This window comes from Larus michahellis, chromosome 5 (assembly GCF_964199755.1).
Source record: "Larus michahellis chromosome 5, bLarMic1.1, whole genome shotgun sequence".
Taxonomy (NCBI): Eukaryota; Metazoa; Chordata; class Aves; order Charadriiformes; family Laridae; genus Larus; species Larus michahellis.
The window spans coordinates 12,642,108-12,659,956 of record NC_133900.1 but is presented as its reverse complement, the minus strand read 5'-3'; the positions used below and the strand labels follow the sequence as shown (position 1 = coordinate 12,659,956).

The 17,849-nt window shown below is 38.2% G+C and overlaps 1 protein-coding gene across 4 annotated transcripts in view; it reads right to left on the bottom strand.

Moving 5' to 3' along the window:
* Window positions 1-17,849, bottom strand: part of LRBA (LPS responsive beige-like anchor protein) — a 414,027-nt gene that overhangs the window by 33,477 nt on the left and 362,701 nt on the right. For 3 of the 4 annotated variants that reach the window (XM_074588815.1, XM_074588816.1, XM_074588818.1), the window contains 3 exons: window positions 9,337-9,426; window positions 5,873-6,065; window positions 3,081-3,143 (listed from right to left, as the gene is read on the bottom strand). In XM_074588815.1, the coding sequence (XP_074444916.1) occupies window positions 3,081-3,143; window positions 5,873-6,065; window positions 9,337-9,426 (346 nt within the window). The remainder of the gene's footprint in view (window positions 1-3,080; window positions 3,144-5,872; window positions 6,066-9,336; window positions 9,427-17,849) is intronic. The other variant, XM_074588817.1, reaches the window with a different exon arrangement.

The window sequence follows — 17,849 nt, the reverse complement described above, 5'->3', positions numbered from 1 at the left end:
TTCTTTCTACTTTTACTATAAAATTCTCATTACACTTCTGGGAACATTGCTAATCCCTTGTAGTATATATTCTAAAATAGAAGAAATACCTTCTTTAAGTCAAATGTAACTGACAAATATAAATGAAAGATTGCAAAAAGGAATGATACGTAAAAATGTAATAAGCTTCCTTTCCCCCTTCTTCTAGTATAGGAAATTAAAAATAAAGAAACAAATGAAGGGAATGTAATTATAAAACAGCAAATATACAGATACGCTATATAGTGACTCAAATGCAGCAGACAACAGAATTATGATTTCAAAATCATACACAAGTTGTATTTCACTGCAAGCATTGTAATTTTAAAAAAGAATAACTGCAGTAAACATCACTACCATTTCACACTTTTTTGAGCATTGCACAAAAATTAACCAGCTTATCTCCACAATCTCCTTTTGAGTTGAGAGAAAGTATCTACCCTACTTTGATCCCCTGCTGTTTTATTTCCCCAGATAATCTTGCATTGTGCACCCATAGAATGGACGGGAATCAATTAACGAACTAATTTTTCATATTGGATTTTGTCCTTATTAATTGATGTGTATGCATATATATATATGGATCCCTATAAATATATGTCATGAAAATCCTACGCTGTGGGAAGAACTTTTAACGTGCTTTGTTCCCGAAGGAACCTGACTCCCACCCCAGGCAAGTAAGTTCTCCTGCTCCTGGGTTTGTCTGCCGACTGCTCGGAGCACCGCTGCTGCCATTCCAGGTGGTCCGCCGGGCCTGTCTCTGTCCTGGTCTTGTGCTCTTCTTTTCTCTTTGTTCTTTACCTTCTTTCCATTCTCACAGGCTAGCTAAGCCCTAAACCTTGGGCTTACTCCATTTACTTTATATCAAATCCTTAATTCATTTATGCTTTCACTATGTTCAAAATGTTGACGCTGTCCTGTCTATATGGGTAGCAAATAATTTAGCAAGGTATTGCCACTTGTTCTGCGGGTAACACGTAACGGGGCCTTGACCGCTGTTGGGACCAATTAAAGAGTAACAACAACGCATTATAAATGGACAGTGAAGCATTCTGTATGACAACATAGTGGCAAATAAATCCCCCAAAAAACACGCAGATTGACACATTCAGGGTGGATAAGACCTTCAAAAGGCTTCACCTCAAAAAGAGGTCTAGGATCTATGTCGCATCAGACATTGCTGGTTTACATCTTCCTGTGCAACTGGAAAATGAGGACAGCAGGAATCCCTCCTTATGACTAAGACAGCAACAAGATTCCTGCTATAACCATAAAAGTCTAATTTTGTGGTCCTCCTAGGTGCCATTTCTAGGTAAATGTGTCTAGCCACAATTAAAAACCTTTAATATTATCTACATAATTACTTGCTTGTACCCAATGATGCTACTTAACAGTGACAAAGAAACCCTTAAGCCTTTTAAACTATGTCCAATGTAATCACAAGGCTGACTTGAGATCTACAGTATGAAGAGAATATTAAACCATTTTTCAGAACTGTGAACACTGATTTTAAAAGTGTTTATACCAAACAAAAGTCAAAGTATTTTGTAAATTAAAGGCAAGCCTGGAAATAGTATTATAATTTTAAAATTATGAAAAATGCAAATGAAAATTAAAATTTTATTTCCTTCCTAATGTTCTTCACAATATGTAGAAAAATCATCAGACAGGAACAATGTGATTTTGGTTTTTTTGCTGTGATATTTATTTGTATTTTTAAGATCCACTTGATAGCAGGTTTTCAAGCAGAATACACATTTCCTGCTCCAAACATTTTTTGGATAAAATCTGTTTCGGGAAGGAAAGGAGAGTTACAGCACACGTCCTCCTTCTTATAAATTATCAGTATTGCATTATTCAGATGAGAATTGATTTTAAAAACTTTGGAAAAACATGTTCATTTTATCAGCTCTATAAAATGGTTTAATATGCCCACACTGTTCCTGATTTAATTATCATCGAGCTTACCCAACAAAATGGCTACACAGCAACAGTCTGCATCTACAGACCAATACGCTGCAATTCCTACTGTGATATGCATATTAGCTTTGAAATTAATTCTCACTGGCCGACAGACCTGTCATTCTAACCTATCCAGGCAAGCTCATTTTTGGTCCTGTGAACTGTCCTACAACTAGTTTGTATTTTAGGGTTAGGTTGCTTGAGTTTTTCTTTTTTGTTCACATTTAAGGTTCCCTTTGCCGTGCCACAGGCTCCTGAACTACGGTCCAAGCACGCGCTCCCCAAAGTTGTGTCTGTAATGAAAGAATTCACCAAACTCCAACCATGCTAATAGAAAAATCAGCTCTATATAAACTAATAAACCTCTATAATAAAAAGTCATGGATTGAATCTATTACACTGAGTCATTAAATGAGAGAGACATTTCTCCACCCCTTTTTAATAAAAGAAAAACATACACAAATTTAACTAGCGATGCTGATCAAAAGATGCAATACCCTTGAAAAATGAATACTAATACCTCAATACTAAAATGAAGTGGGCAATATATTTCAACTTTGAAACCGCTTTGCAATTACGCATTAATCCCCTCAGCCTGAACAGCAGGTCTATGAAGAAAGGATTGATCTCCTTTAATGATGAAACCCTGGCACCATGGTTTTATTTTTCACAACACGGTGCAGTTAAGAACCCCACTGTTATTATGAAAATTTCCTCAGCAAAGGAGCTCCATCACATTACCAGTGCACCAATTCATCACAACGTGCCTCGCTCCTGCTCATCAACAAGTCTGAGTGATGAAAAGATCCAATATTATCCTGACAGTACTTCATGCACATTCTCAATCACACATTATTACAGCATCCATATTAATTTTCACTGACACGCGTCCTAGGCCTGTTCAAATTAGGCAAACCAACGAGGGGGAGTTGATGAAATACCAGCATAGCCACAGCTCATTGCATTCCAATTTGCATGCAAATGGTTTATCAGGAAAATTCCATTCCCAGCAACCAGCAAGTGAAAAACAACCGTAATCTACACTTCAGGGCCACCATACAGAGCTTAATGAATCGCAAAGAGAGAAGGAAGTGACAGACCTATGAGAGGATCGATTTCCACTGGCAGCTGGTAAGGCTGGTCTTGTACGGCACCTTGATGAGCTGGAATTCAGGAAAGAAGATTTTAAAACTCTGCATTTTTTTAATCCGTGAAGCCACATACATTTTATAAATCAAAGCTGTGTCCTTTTTTTTTTAACTGTTCAAGATTCTTCTGCATTAAATGAATTAAAAAAAAAAAATCCAGGTGCTTTCGTGGGCTGCTTATTAAACATTTATTTTAGATTAGTGCTATTCTGAATGTATGCCATCAGCAGCAGCTCCGGTCTTGAGCCATAAGCTCTAGCAGATGCTTTACTGGCAACCTCTCCTGTCGCAACAAAACAAAATTAAGTGGTAAAGAGCACTGAAAACAAAATGTGACAACCATCTGCTGACTGTAGCAAATACTATTTTCCTCTTTACTTTTTAAAGCACTGCTTTGAACAAGTGAAGCACAAAGGACATTTTTTGAAAAAAAGTCAGTTCACGATGCAGACAGGGAAATCTCGTAGTTATCCAGTATTTAAGGATTCATCCATCACCAAAACCCATTTATTTGCAAGTTTGCATAGAAGTTAATATATAATTCTGCAGACCTACATTTCATCTGGGCACCTGGCATACTGGTGAAATGTTTACCTCCTGAATTTTCCTTCAGCGTTAAGAAAAAAGCCTTTTTCTCCCACAGCCTCACTAAAAACAAACAAGCAGACAAGGAAACTTTCCCCCCAAAAAGCCCGCAAGACATTCTTGGAAGCAGAACAAAAAATAATGGCTGAATACTAATGCCTATGATTTTTCTACCTGCTGTCCATAGCTTTATAAAAATTACTATCAATAGAAGGGCTTCGTAAGTAGCTGGGAAGTCAAAGTTCTGCTGCAAGGAAACATTAACACGGAACAAAACACGAAATCCACATGACAAAATGGAGGCACCCTGGTAGGTACCAGTGCCGTTAGCTGTCAGCAAAGCCACCCAACTCAGATACAAAAGCAGGAATGAGATTTTTAATTACACATCAGTGACAACTGGTCACTTGGCAACTTAACTGTTTTATCATGATGCCTCATTAGTAAAGACAATGCTAAGCTCACAGCAGGAGACATGGAGCGGTAACGATACCTGCCCGCTAATCCTAGTGGATCCCATTTTGGTATAAAATTTGAAGGCAACAATAGTAAAGGCTAGTCTCAGGAGTCCATCCGCAGGTATCTGAAGAGTGGCACTCCATTAAAAGCCTGCAGCTGATCAGTGTGCGCTCAAAGAGGTGGGGTGAGGTGGGGTTTTGTTGGTTTTTTGGTTGGTTGGTTGGCTTTTGTTTGTCTTGAACCATAGGTTTTCTAGAGCTCTTTGTGAAGGCAAGACAACTGTAAAATGCCTCTAAATTAAAAAAAAAAAGTGAGTCAAAAGCACAGCTTACTGTTCGCCCTTTCTGAGGTGAGGGAAAACAAAATCTGAAAGTTTTGTTCAACTCAAAACAGTTGATTACTACTCTCAACAATTGGTTGCGTGCTCACAAATCATCACCCTACGAGGAAATCAAAATCCACTCCTACCATTTAAGAACCTCTTCTTTTCCCATGACTGTTGTATGTCCGCAAAGGCTATTTTTTAAAAGCCTTGAATATTATACGCCCAAGGTCACACATCCAAGGTATGAGAGGATATTGCCATCCTCCTTTCAAACAGACGTCAAGAGCCCTGTAAATAGTTCTTGCTCACAACTTGTTATCTAGACAAGCCTCCCTTGCCCCCTTCCTTCCCACCTTTCTTTTAATCATTTCTTGGGTGGGTGAAATAATACATAGATGTTTCTATGTGTACAATGTTGAGAGGTAATTTGTAAGAATTAGGAAGAAGTGTGGGAGTCATCTGGCTTTTTTCAAAATGTAATCAAGGACTACAGGTCCAGGTTTCTTAGTAGGAATTTCAGCGATGTGTTACTGTGGTGCAACTATCTTCTATTGAAGTTATTTGAGCGGAAGCCCCTTCTCCCCTTTCTTGGAAAGCCTTTGACCAGATTTCCTGCATAGCACTGAAATAAACTACCTTTCACGGCTTAGGCTTGAGACTGTCATAATCAGGGAACAGAGGATGAGCGCCTTTAAGATTAGAGAACATTAGAACAGAAAACAGAACGACTATATTCTCAAGTCCAACACATTTTTTTAAAGGAAAATTAGTTTGTTTGGTTGCTATGCAAATGGGTATGTTGTTTTCCTTTCATATTGACAAATACCTAAGAACCTAATAACTTTGGGATGTTTAAGTTACAGAAGATACAGACTTCCCATATATTTTGTCTTCTAATTCTCGTTGAGTGGCTTTAACATCAGAATATTGTGTTCATAATCAGCTAGAAAAAAAACAAACAAACAGTAGAAAAGGCTTCAGGCAATTTCTACGTGCTTTAAAACTTGTCTTACACATGGTACGGTTCAAGCTTCCATCTGACTGAAAAACAAATTCAAGAGGAAGAGTGTAACTTTATTATGATCAAATAGGGATATACTGGTTTTGTCTTCTTGCATAGTGCCTGGAAAGCAATACGCTGTTGCTACAAACCTTTCGTGTGCCACACACCTTACTACACAATAGTTGAGATTACTTTTTTAAGGAGGAACTAAGTCCACATGCGAAGAGCATGCTGTGTCAATGAACTGGATTTGTTCTTCACACGTTAAATTGCTGCTCTTCTGCAGCAAATTTTCAAAATTTTCAAAAGCAGGCAACAGAAGTACTGCTTGACGGCAGTGGTTTCTTTGGCTACTTACTTTAATTTACTTACCAGGAAGATTATGCCACTTGTTTACAGCAAATAGCCTATTTGCAGTAACTGTGATCACAGCAGGAGTGGCCAGACCAGGCTGGGTGTTGGCTGCTACATGAGTGACAGGGGAGTTGGATGGGAACTTGAGAACCATGATAACGTCCTGTTGAGCTTGGTCTGTGAACATCAACGGACTCTGCAGGAGGAGATACTGTTGAGTGCACACAACAAGAACCCAAATACACAGGAAAAGAAAACATGGGGAGGAAAAAAGAAGACAGGACAAGAGAAGGAAGATTGGATTAAAACACGCAAGATCCAACAGCAGCTGCAGTGAAAAGCAAATGCAGTAATAGGGGACAGGCTTGCGGAAACAACCATTTTAGGTAGAAAAACCTTCATGTACACTATTAACTTGAGCGCCTTGTTGAACACAGGGTGTCTGTATACAAACTTTGCTACAGATCACAGCAGACTAAACTAAAAGTTTCCAATCACCTATCTCTGCCAAAAGAATTCTCCTGCATATCTGCATATCTGCCAAACTAGGAGGGAACAAAAAAAAAAAATTAAAAAAAAAAGTGAGCAAAAGAAATTCCTGCTCCCAGAGATTGTCTCAAGTTGCATTATATTGGCAGACTGCAATTCTTTACAAGCCAGATGAGAACATGAAAGCACATTAAAATAAACAGATACACACATACACTAGATATATGTTCTGTATATATTTCTGGTGTACAAAAATAAGATTTATGAATGCAAAGTAGAAGACTTCACTGCAAATGTGTTTCAAAGGACAAACGTAATTAAATGCAGTTGTAAAGAATACAAAGTGGACGTGATTACAGACACTATCCTGCATTGTTTCTAGAAATACTAAAGGGAGGGCATGAATCCAGGCTCTCATTTTCAACACAATATTTTTAGGTTTGGGTTTATTAATTTAATAAGTTGAAAAGTTTAATAACTTTTTAACTAAGCTCTCTGACAATACTGCAAATGTAGAAACAAAATATTGAGGACCTTAGATCCACATAGCAGACATACGGAGTAAAAGCAGAACTTGATGGGTCTGTGATTGTGTGGTTTACCTCAAAGAGAGAACTCCATTGAGATGTAGAAACACGGCCATCCCAGTCACCAGTAGCCATATTGCTCTAGTATTTGTAATTTTCTAATAACTGAATTAGAACACTAATGAAGTGTTCTTGGCTATTTTCCACTTGCAATATTTCATTACATATATGTGTATGTAAGTGCATACATTTAATGTATATTTATACAGAACTAATAAAAAAATTAAATACATTTGCATTTTTATTATCACTCCTTTTTAAAAAGTTATTAAGAGTACTTAGAAAAACATATTGCTCTATGAATTCCTATTTACAGTCTTCGCATAAAGGTGTAAATAAAAGCAACTAATAAGCTACCCAGACACCCTTCTGAGCAAGTGGCTAAAAGCCAATCAATATTATGAGTTAATCCTCCCTGGATGCTCATTCAATTAAAGGTGTCAGTAATGCCTCATCTGATGTGGCCTCAATTAAATCCAGCTATCTGATGGTTGAAAACACAAGGGGATACAGCAACAGCAGCAAAACCAGACAAATAGGCAGCCTTCGTGTGACTGCTAATTACTACACCTGGTGTATATTATGGCTTGTGCACTTAACACAGCACGTGGTAGCTTTCAATTCGGCTGTATTCATGCATACATGCACACACACACACACGAAAACAGAGAACTCAGTAAATAGTACAACTAGAAATATTTCAAAATTGTGACAGGAAAAACATCCTTATTGTATTTCAGCTCCAGGAATATTACTTTTAAAAACACTTAATATAGTGCTATTATAAAATCATGTATTAATAACCATAAAACTGCTCAAAGCCAGTGACGAACTAAAGGTTTTTTTTCTGTGCGTACCTCAGCTCCAAAAAAGCCCACGAGTTAGAAACAGTTAGCTTCGTAGAATTTAGCTTCTTCCGTTACACACTAAATCTTTAGTTATTCACCGTCACAAAAAATATTATGATAAAACCACACAAACTGCTTCCAGGCATCAAATTTATTTATATAACAATGGGTCTGACAAACATGTCAACAATCAGCTTCTCGAGTTCCTCCTCTTCCTGAAACAAATCCCTCTAAATTAGGGCAAGTGCCTAATGCATGGCACCATGACAGACGGACACACGTATGGAGTGTAGCTGTACGATGAGGGCACTTGGGCTCCCCAACATCCCTGTTAAGAGGGCTCTTCTGAGAGACAGAGCCCCGAGGGTTGCACACACAAGTCACTGCAGTGGTCTGCAGCCCTGGGATCCTACGTGGGAGGTCCCACAATCAGCTCTGTCCATCCAGCACGTGGGATCCCAGGGCAGGAGCATACCTACAGCACAGCTACCCACGTGTAGTATGTACTGGCTGCAGAACGGGTGGTGGGGATGGGGGGACGCTCAGCTGAGCAAGTCTCTCATACAACACACGGCATATTTGAGAAAGGCTAGTGGCTCAATTTGACAAGAAAGTGTGCATTTCTTAGACTCCTACGTCACAAGGTTTCTAAGCTACTGTGGAAACATTTCAGACCTTTGTGTAATCTTTCTAAAACCTTTTGCACTTCAGATACATTTTTACTCTAATAACACTAGTCTGCTTGGGTAGGACATACATCCTACAGAACATGCAAGAAGAAAACGCCTCTTTTATATTTCAGTGTAAAATGTTCATCTTAACAATAAGGGAATGTAACCTTCTGAAAAACTTGTGAATTAGCAGACCATTTGCTCCACTTGTCAGAGTATCACTTAACATACTTAGTTCTGGATCTATGACAACACAAATGATATTTTAGACCCAAGGACTGCACACAACATGATATGGAAAGTAATCAGTAATAAAATAATAGTTTGTATAATAAAATTATATTAGACACAGTAGAGGTAAAAGGGAAAGCATGTTAATGCTCGCTGCCTGGATTTTATCACCCTAGCTTTACTGCAAAACACATTTAGTCACATTCTTTGCTATGTAAGTTTCAGCTCATGAATTCCTAGTAATCCTGGGTTTAGGGGAAAACCTATGCCTAGGGGAAAAGACAAGGAAGTTCCACCTCCTAAATCCATGCTTCTTGGGGAATCTGCCAAAGATTAACTAAATTGTCTCCACGATGACGGGCTCTCACCTGTACAGGTATGGTATTAACAAAATCAACTGATGAAGTGTTCTTAGATTACACTGACAAAAAAAGGTCTGTACTAGAAATCAATACAATTGATTTCAGCAATAAATAAAATAATAGTTAAGCACCGCATACACTCCCAGTCCTACAAAATCGTAACTCATCTGCTGTTTTTAATAACACTATTGCACGACCACGTAAAAGCAAAGCGAAGTGGCCAGTTCTGTAACCTTAAGACAGCAAAGGAAGTGAACAAAATGGCAGGTCACAAAGAGTTAACGTGGTACTTACCACCTGCATGGCAGAACTTCTTGGAGGATGGGGTTCTATGAGCAGTTGGGAAGGGGTCTGTCCAAAACTTCGTATTTGAGCTTCAACAGCCTGGAAAAGGCACAGGCAGGTTTGCATGTTAAGAGGTGCTAATTACAGGCAATAGAACCATAACTGTCACCTGAAAATGTCATTCCACACTTCTGGCTTGTTTCATGTTGAAAATCAACCCCGTGTGTTCACTGTGGGGCTAAGTGCTTGGCACTGGTACTAAGAATGAGGTAATCATTTTAGTACTGTGGATGCTATTTCCATGAGAAACTCTGCAAAACCTCATCCTGCTCAATGATATTAAACAGAAACCAGCTATTATAATCAGAAACCCTCTTTATTGGCTCCATTTTTCCTTTCTAACACTGGCTTATCCTGTTTGTACCATAACTCAGAACAAAAGTTAATTTTTAAAAAGTTTCTACAGGTATTAAGAGCGTTCTACTTTCTGTTTAAACTCCATTGATTCGTTTTACAACAATAATTACAATGAAAGCGATACAAAGCTTTTTTCTTATTTTCATTTTTATTCAAAAAGAGCAACAACTTTAGGATGCATTAAACTACCGACAGCAAGACTAAGATGGAACGCAGCTAAAGGAGAACGTGAAGATATAATGCAACAATTTTTTTTAAAAAGTTTCTCTGTATCTTCAGCAACACGCTTTACCACTTTCTTCACAGGGCATGTATGAAAATACCATCACATGCTTAGTGGTTTCTTAAAAATAGTTACTATGAAATGTGTGAACTTATGCCAACTAGTTTTCCATGTTGCCACCTATGGGCCCATTGGTTTAAAGATAAAATCAAGTAGCCAAAATTCAACAAGTTATTTCTTGTCAGGCAGGCCCCTGCCACAGAAATAGGCTAATACTACAGAGAAGCTTAAATCATTCATCATAGATTAAATCTCTTTCACAGTGTTTTAAATGGGATACTCAGATGCTAAAACACAAAGCCACGAGCTGCTTCTTATCTATAGGAACATGATATTTTTCTCTCAGAGATTGTTCTAGTTGATGGTTCAATGTACCTTGAGGCTCCTTACACTTATACTTCCTGTTGTACCAACCATTCAAATTTTTGAGACAATAGAATAACACTTATGTTGATCTTATCCTTACAAACAACTATTTTTACATAATAATAAAGGTTTTACATACATAATAAAGGTTGTTACTAGGACACACAATGTTCTCCTGTTACAGAAATAACAAAACCAAAAGTAGAATGCACCTGAGGCCTTAAGATCATCAAAAATAATCATCCTCTGATAGGAAACATGTCATCCAAAACACTTGACCTTATTACATTTGGCAGGGCTTTTGAAACAGCTGAACTCACCAGAATAGTTGTGATTACTCTATGGACAGATTCTAACACTCTTGCCCACTCTGGGAAGCACCCTAATCTTCAAAGAACTGGTGAATAAAAAACTTTATCAAAAAGCTGGCTGAAATCTGACATACAAACACTGCGATTCAATGAGTACTTTTTGAGGAACAGCAATACGAGATTCGTGAAACGCTAAAGCTCAGTAAGACCATCAGAGTCCCCCTCCTAGCGATGAGACGTGCTACATTAAAATTCAAATCTGGGGTTTTATGACTCGAGATATCAAGGGAATCACAAGGGCATAGAATTTGAGGTCCCTTAAGCCATGAGCATTAACAAAGCAACAGCATACTGGTCAGCAGCTCTACTCTCTCCATAGAAAGCTGTTACTTTTGAAACAACCGGATTAAAAACATTTGCCTACATTTACTTGCAGATTGAGTGGAATATTTTTACTAGCAAATGGGAATTCGGCATTGCATTGAGGGTAGAACCAGAAGAACACAGGAGGAGCAGAATGCAGACAGTCCTGGATGTCGGTTATTCTGTGCTTGTTAAAATCTTCAGGGCAAACCTACAGTCTACAGGATCTACTATTTATTTCCTAGAAAATATATAGCCAATATATTATTCAAAATTAATAAAATAGTCTTGAAGCACAACCCCCATGCATTTCTTTTTGAGCTGAAAATAGAATAGATAAAATGAGGAAATAATAAGCTTCAGATTTGTTATCTTCTTTGTATATCGACTTATGATCAATATAGAAACCCCCATTCCCAAATAGCCCACATTCAGCATTTAAAGGGAGTCAGAATTTTTTCTTAGCCCTGAAATCTGCTGTGTCCTTTAATTCCCAATGCTACCTCTACAAACTATACTCTCTTACATAGCGCCAGTACTAAGAAGGGAAAAATTAAACACAAGGTATCACATACTGATGCAGAGAGTTTCAAATATATTCACGATAACAGCCGCCCAAACTGATGTAGAACAAAAATCAGATGTTATAATTGCTTTAATCAATGAAAGATCAGCAATCGGAATGTTACTTTCCACAGTTCAGATCTCAGAGGAACTCACAACCTTCCAGGAACATAAAAACTGGAAGAGACACAGTTATTCCACTGCTTACTCACATACACGATGCTCATCATTATCACACTCCTAGACCACACAACAGCAGCAGCGGAACAGCTATTTGTCTCCCACCCACCCTCAGTGCAGAAGAGAATCCCCCTGGGATATTAAAAACAAGTATAAAATATTCTCCTCAACCCGCAAGTAGATAGTCACTGCCTGTTTTCCCATAGTGTTCTGTCAGAACTGATGAAACTGCTGACCAATGGGACAATGATTTTGCCAAAGCCTGCCTTAGAGGACCACAAATTCTCCGTTTTCAGTCTTTAACAGACAGTTTCTACATCAATGTTTACGATCTAGCTTGAGTTTGGGATTTACTGTTCCGGCACAAACAAGTCTTTTAGACTCATTAGGTTCCATCTGGTCCTTCAAAAAAATATAAGAGCCTACATTTCCAGAATTACAACAGCCCCCTGACACAATCTTTCCCTTTTAGCCAACAGAACCGGCAAAAATCTACATTCAGATCGTGTCCTACAACAGCTAACAAGGTTTCATAAAACATCAAAACAGTACATAGAGTAAAGGCACAGATCTTGGTATCTGTATGTCCTCTTTACTGACATCTTCAGAAATTCAAGAGCAACTTGAAAAACTGTTGAGTAAAGGCAACAACACTTGGACAATTACATCTAGACATAGTGGTTAGGCTTCAGCATAAAACTCTTTTGCATTCCTTTTAATTAGCAAGAAAAAAGTAAAGATGCTTCAACATTTCTTAACTACTACCAAAAGTGTACTAGCAGCCCCAAATGATTCCTTCCTTTTCCTAGATTGTATTCAAAGTCAATCCAGATGTCAACTCCATGTTCTGATGATCACATACAGAAGGATGCAAGATGACCTCCCTCTCTCAGCAGAAACACGTGATGGTGGAGCTAGAATCAATCCCCCTTCTCCCAATTTACATAACAATAGAAAGAGAAATACAGGGCATTTTAGCCACCAGATGTCTCTCAGACTTTTGTTCAACCTGTCAAAGAAAAGCAGCTAGGAGCAAGGATTCTTTTCCTCAGAGAGATAATTAGTATCTCCTTTGAAGAAAACAACCTACCACTTACCTGAGAATATACGGTAAAATGACCATCAATCAAGAAGTCATCAACTCACTTTCTAACAAATTATAGCTCAACTTCTAACTTAATTTTCTTGAAAAATGTATCATTAGCATCAGTTGGTCTTACTAAGAGATGGCCAGCTTCTTCTCGTGGCAGAGGAAGGGCATGTGTTCTCACATTGCTGAATCCCTCTGGAGCACACAACCATTTAGTTTATGGTAGGCAGAAATATTTAAAGGCCATATATGACTGGAAAGGAATAACCTTTGTTTGAAAGGGATCTTTAGTTCCACAAACTCTTATCTCTGCAAGCATGCTACATACCATAAAATAAAAGATAATATCATTCAACATTTTGTTTCACTGCTTCTCAAATATCTCAATAAAATAACCTTCTTCCTGTTAATCCTCTACAAAACCAAAACTTTGGTAAGGCCAGAATTGTTCCAGATGCTACAACAAGAAGTAATAAAATGAAACAAGGTAACTAACCCTTTACAATAATCCACACAGTATGCATCTCAAACCACATACTTATATGATAAACGTGGTATTTTGAATGTTAATTAAATTGTAAGTATGAAAGCCTTAAGCAAATTTCACAAGTTAACATTTATCCCATTATCACAACAACCTGTTCCCAAAAGAGTCTCCTGATCACCTCCTCTTTTCTTGGGGGGTGGGAAGGGAAGGGGAACAGGGAAGTACCTTAGAAGAGGAAGAGTGAAAAACTTGAAAACTTGGCTTAGCTATAATGTAGCTTTTGGCCACTGCTGACTATGGATATTTTCAGTCTCTGAACTTACCCTCTAATCTAACTGTGAAGAAAGTTAATTCAACAGCATGCAGTACCCACCAAATACGGCTGTAAATTTTTTGGGAAGGAGGGTGATGGGGAGGTTGAACATATGGATGCAGTTAAGGTAAAAACAGATGTTTGTTACTTTTCTTTGCAGCAACACTCAGAAACTAAGTCAAAATTGCTTTTTTTTCATGTTTATGTCTGAAAGAACTATAAAATTAAATATGAGGGAGGGCGGGTGGAGGGGGAACTGCAGTGAGTGTCACAGAGAAAGAATGAAACGGTCTCCAGTTTTGAACTCGAATCCTGAAAGGAAGGCCCATATAGTTAAAAGGCAAGACATACGCCATTTAACTCCAGACTTAAAGACCCTTAAAGAGACTAGCTCAGAGTTGCTTTCATCATGCCTGCCCAGACACAAAACACCAAATTGTCTGAAGAGTCTAACATTACAGCATACCCATGAAAACGCACGACAAGCTACAACCTTACCCTTCGCTGCGAAGAGGCTACTTTCAGTCAACGTGCCTTTTACAGATCTACACTGAAGTCTTTCCAGTTACTTCTCAAATCTGTAAGATTTATTCGCCAAACATTTGAAAACCCAGGTGAAATAACATCATGCATTGTAATACTTATTTCTTTCAGCGTACGTGTTAGGGACAGAAAATGTTTTGGGTTCATCCTCCATCTTTCGACCCAGTATTTATGTCCAGAAAATAACAGCCCATGCAAAAATAATTACTTTGGCTCTCTGCCGCTCCTACCTCACTTTTCAATATTCAAAAAGGTTTACACACATGTTCCTCAGTGATTTCTATTGGCTTGAGCGATATGTAATTATGATTACTTGCTTTCCCACTCCTTCCACCCAGATGTTGCTTTACAGCACCAGAGAACGTAGAATATTTGACAGGTTTCCCCTCAGACAGCAAAGCTGAATGGCTTAGCAGCCAACTGACGAGCTCCTTTCCCCATGGGACAGTGATTAAAATCAAGCTCTGCTAACAAGTGATCAGAAAACCTCTTCTGACCAGATAGTCACTTACAGTCCTATGCTAAGATTCTTAGTTAAATTCCTCACGGACTACAGAGACACAGATAACGCTAGCCAGAGACCAAGCACGATTCATAACAATTAGATAAAATTGCTGAAAACAGGTTAAAGATTATAGAAGAGAAGCTCTTTGCAGCATCATCTCCCCTTGTTTCATAGCAATCCCCGCTAGATCAAGATTGTGAAAAATGGGCAAAATGCTTTTCTGACACAGGCAATGTATATGCTCGCTGACTGTACACCTGCCCTGGGGATATTGCACTACACTTGACCCAGGGAAAAAATACAGCACCCAAATGTTAGTACCATAAATTCACACGCTCCCATCCGCTGTTTTAAGAATAAAATGAGCAGCCTAATTTCTTCACGCCGAACCAGAAAAATCTCTCTCTTGTTTCGACTTCACAAATCAACCCCTTTATATTGAATCACTTCAATTTTTTGTTTTATCATTGTACTGTTCACTTATCATACGGGTTTAAAGAAAATTGCCTACACTGGCTTTGAATTCTAACAAATGGCATGGGAGGGAAGGGAGCAAGGAGAGAAGAAATACTAAAGAGAAGATACCACAAGACCAAGAGTTACATACTGTTCTCTAGGTATCATTAAACACGCCTGCAAATTGCTTGTGATATACCCTCTGCTAACCAAGCGGAGTGTAAAAGATGCCCGTTGCAGCCCACTAACGCAGTTACTACTTCAACTCACGTAACACAGGTTTATGGCTTCAGACCTGAAGCATAAGCAGAAATACTGTCAACAACCTGCAGAGGGGGACATTACTAGAGTACGCTGGCAAGTTGGTATGAAGTAGGAAGTGCACAACCTTTGCCTGCTGCAATGCATTAGGGATATGTGTAACAAAACTCAGTATGCCTCATTACACAAGAAAGCAACATAAAAGTGTAGAAATAAAAGCCATCAAATATAAATGAAACACAGGGGTGTTTTTTTCTTCCTTCCTTGTAGCTTCCTTGCAAGAAACACATCTGTTGTATATTTTTTTTTATTATTATTATTATTTTCCGCCCCTAATTTCAGTTCCTTCTGTCTGCTCAAAATACCACAGTTGTCTGTTTGGAAGTTGGTTACTAGTCTAATCACTCACATTTATTAAATCCAAACCACTATAGATACCTGGAAGGGGGAGGGGTTACCCTACACAGGATTTTTTTTCCTCAAGCTATTTGCGATTCAATATATGAATAATACTTTCTTCTGTTCGCATCACAGGCAAGTGTAGAAGGGAACACAGCACAGGATACCTCCCACCACACCTTTAAAAGCAAAACCACTAACCCATTAACTACATTAAGAAATTTTCTGTGAGAATAAAGAAGAAAAGAAGAAAAACGAAGTCTTTTTGTCCAGACAAATCAGTAGGACAATTACATGGCAGTCATTAAAGTAAAACAGGAAGTAATCACGGTTTGTGAGAATACAAATAGATCCCCCCCAGGGCCATGCAAGTTGCTCCAATCTGAATATATACATTCCAGGCATATTAAACAGAGGCATAGCACGGCCTGGCTGCAATCTCCAGTTCATGCAGCTGTCCGTCTACTGCAGCGTAATCCCAGCTGCCAATCTGAAAGAAACCAGTTAGTCAGAGCAGACACAACCAACAGAAACAAATGTCACTCAATAATGTTCAGAGGCACTGGGTTCATGGATAATTTCAAACAGTATCTCTGTCTGGAGCACTGATGTGCTCATTCAAAACACCTAAATCTTTGGCTACTGGAAAGAAGCAGATAAAAACACTAAACTAGAAAAACAGGTCTGGTAATACTTCAAAGAGACTGACAAAATAAAAAGGGAGAACAGTCTAAAATGAAAGTTAAGATGAATTTAAAGACCCGCATATAAAAATGGATTCAGTACAAGCAAAACCCTAAGCAGCTCTACGCCTGGTTTTAAAAATATAACAGTCTCAATTTTATTTGAGCACCGAAACCAAAATTGCTTCATGTCTCTCTTCACTATGGCAGCTGAAGATTTCAAGAGAGCAACTCATTGCTTTCATTTAATCACATAGAAAGCAGTGGCATTGCCATGTGCAATACCTTGAAACAATTTCTGGCATTATTCATTCACTCCTCTAACTACCTAAACGTAATCTTTAAAATTTGCTACCTTCACACAGTCTACTTGCTACTTAGCTGGCTCCAAATTTTCTGACATAAAACTTCCTCTGGAAAAAAGCACTCAGTTCCAATCCGTTAGTGTTCCATGGAATTTCTTCAACTTTGATGCCATCTTTACTTATTAAATAAAAAAAACTTCATTAAAAGAAAACTTTTCACTCTGCAGGAGGTTAATACACTGATGTAAAAATCCAATATTTAAAGGTCTTTAAACTGGCACGTGTGATCACCTTTCAGAGTCTGCAACAATTGTGAAACAGAAACACATAACTCATTTTGCTAAGCTAAGAAATAAATTTCTATCAACTAAGTCACAGCTACTACCTGCAAGATCAGACCAGCCCTTTTCAAGGGGTGGGTACAATATTACCTCAGATTCTTCTACTGCAATGAATGAACTTTTTGTTATCACTTTGTAATGTTTACCTGAGCTTTGATTTTTAGACACTACTTGACGAAAAGCACCTTCGGCACGACCTCAAACTTTCTCACTCAAGAAGCAGCTACTGTTCAAATATAACTAATAACTAATATAATACAGTTTGGTAGGTAAATACCACACCATATCCGCAAACACAGTGGGAACATTAACAAGCCAGACACCCAAGGCTGCAATGAGCAAATACAATGAAAACACACCAAACAAAAATTTTTATTTTCCTAACTACTGTGAAAGCCACTACAGATATTGTCTGGACTGCATAAAGAGCCTGCAAATAACTGAAGCATGCTGATGACGCAAAATATAATGAAATTTTTGTAGCCTGTTCACTCGCATATTTGATTCCAGGCTAGATGACTTAGTGTATGATAACCGTAGCTATTATACACTAGTATATCTCATCCTTTCCACATATGGAAAAGAAAAAAAAAAACCAACAGAAATACTTTCTATTCAGAAAAGTTATTTTTGAAGGATTATGAACATCACTTTT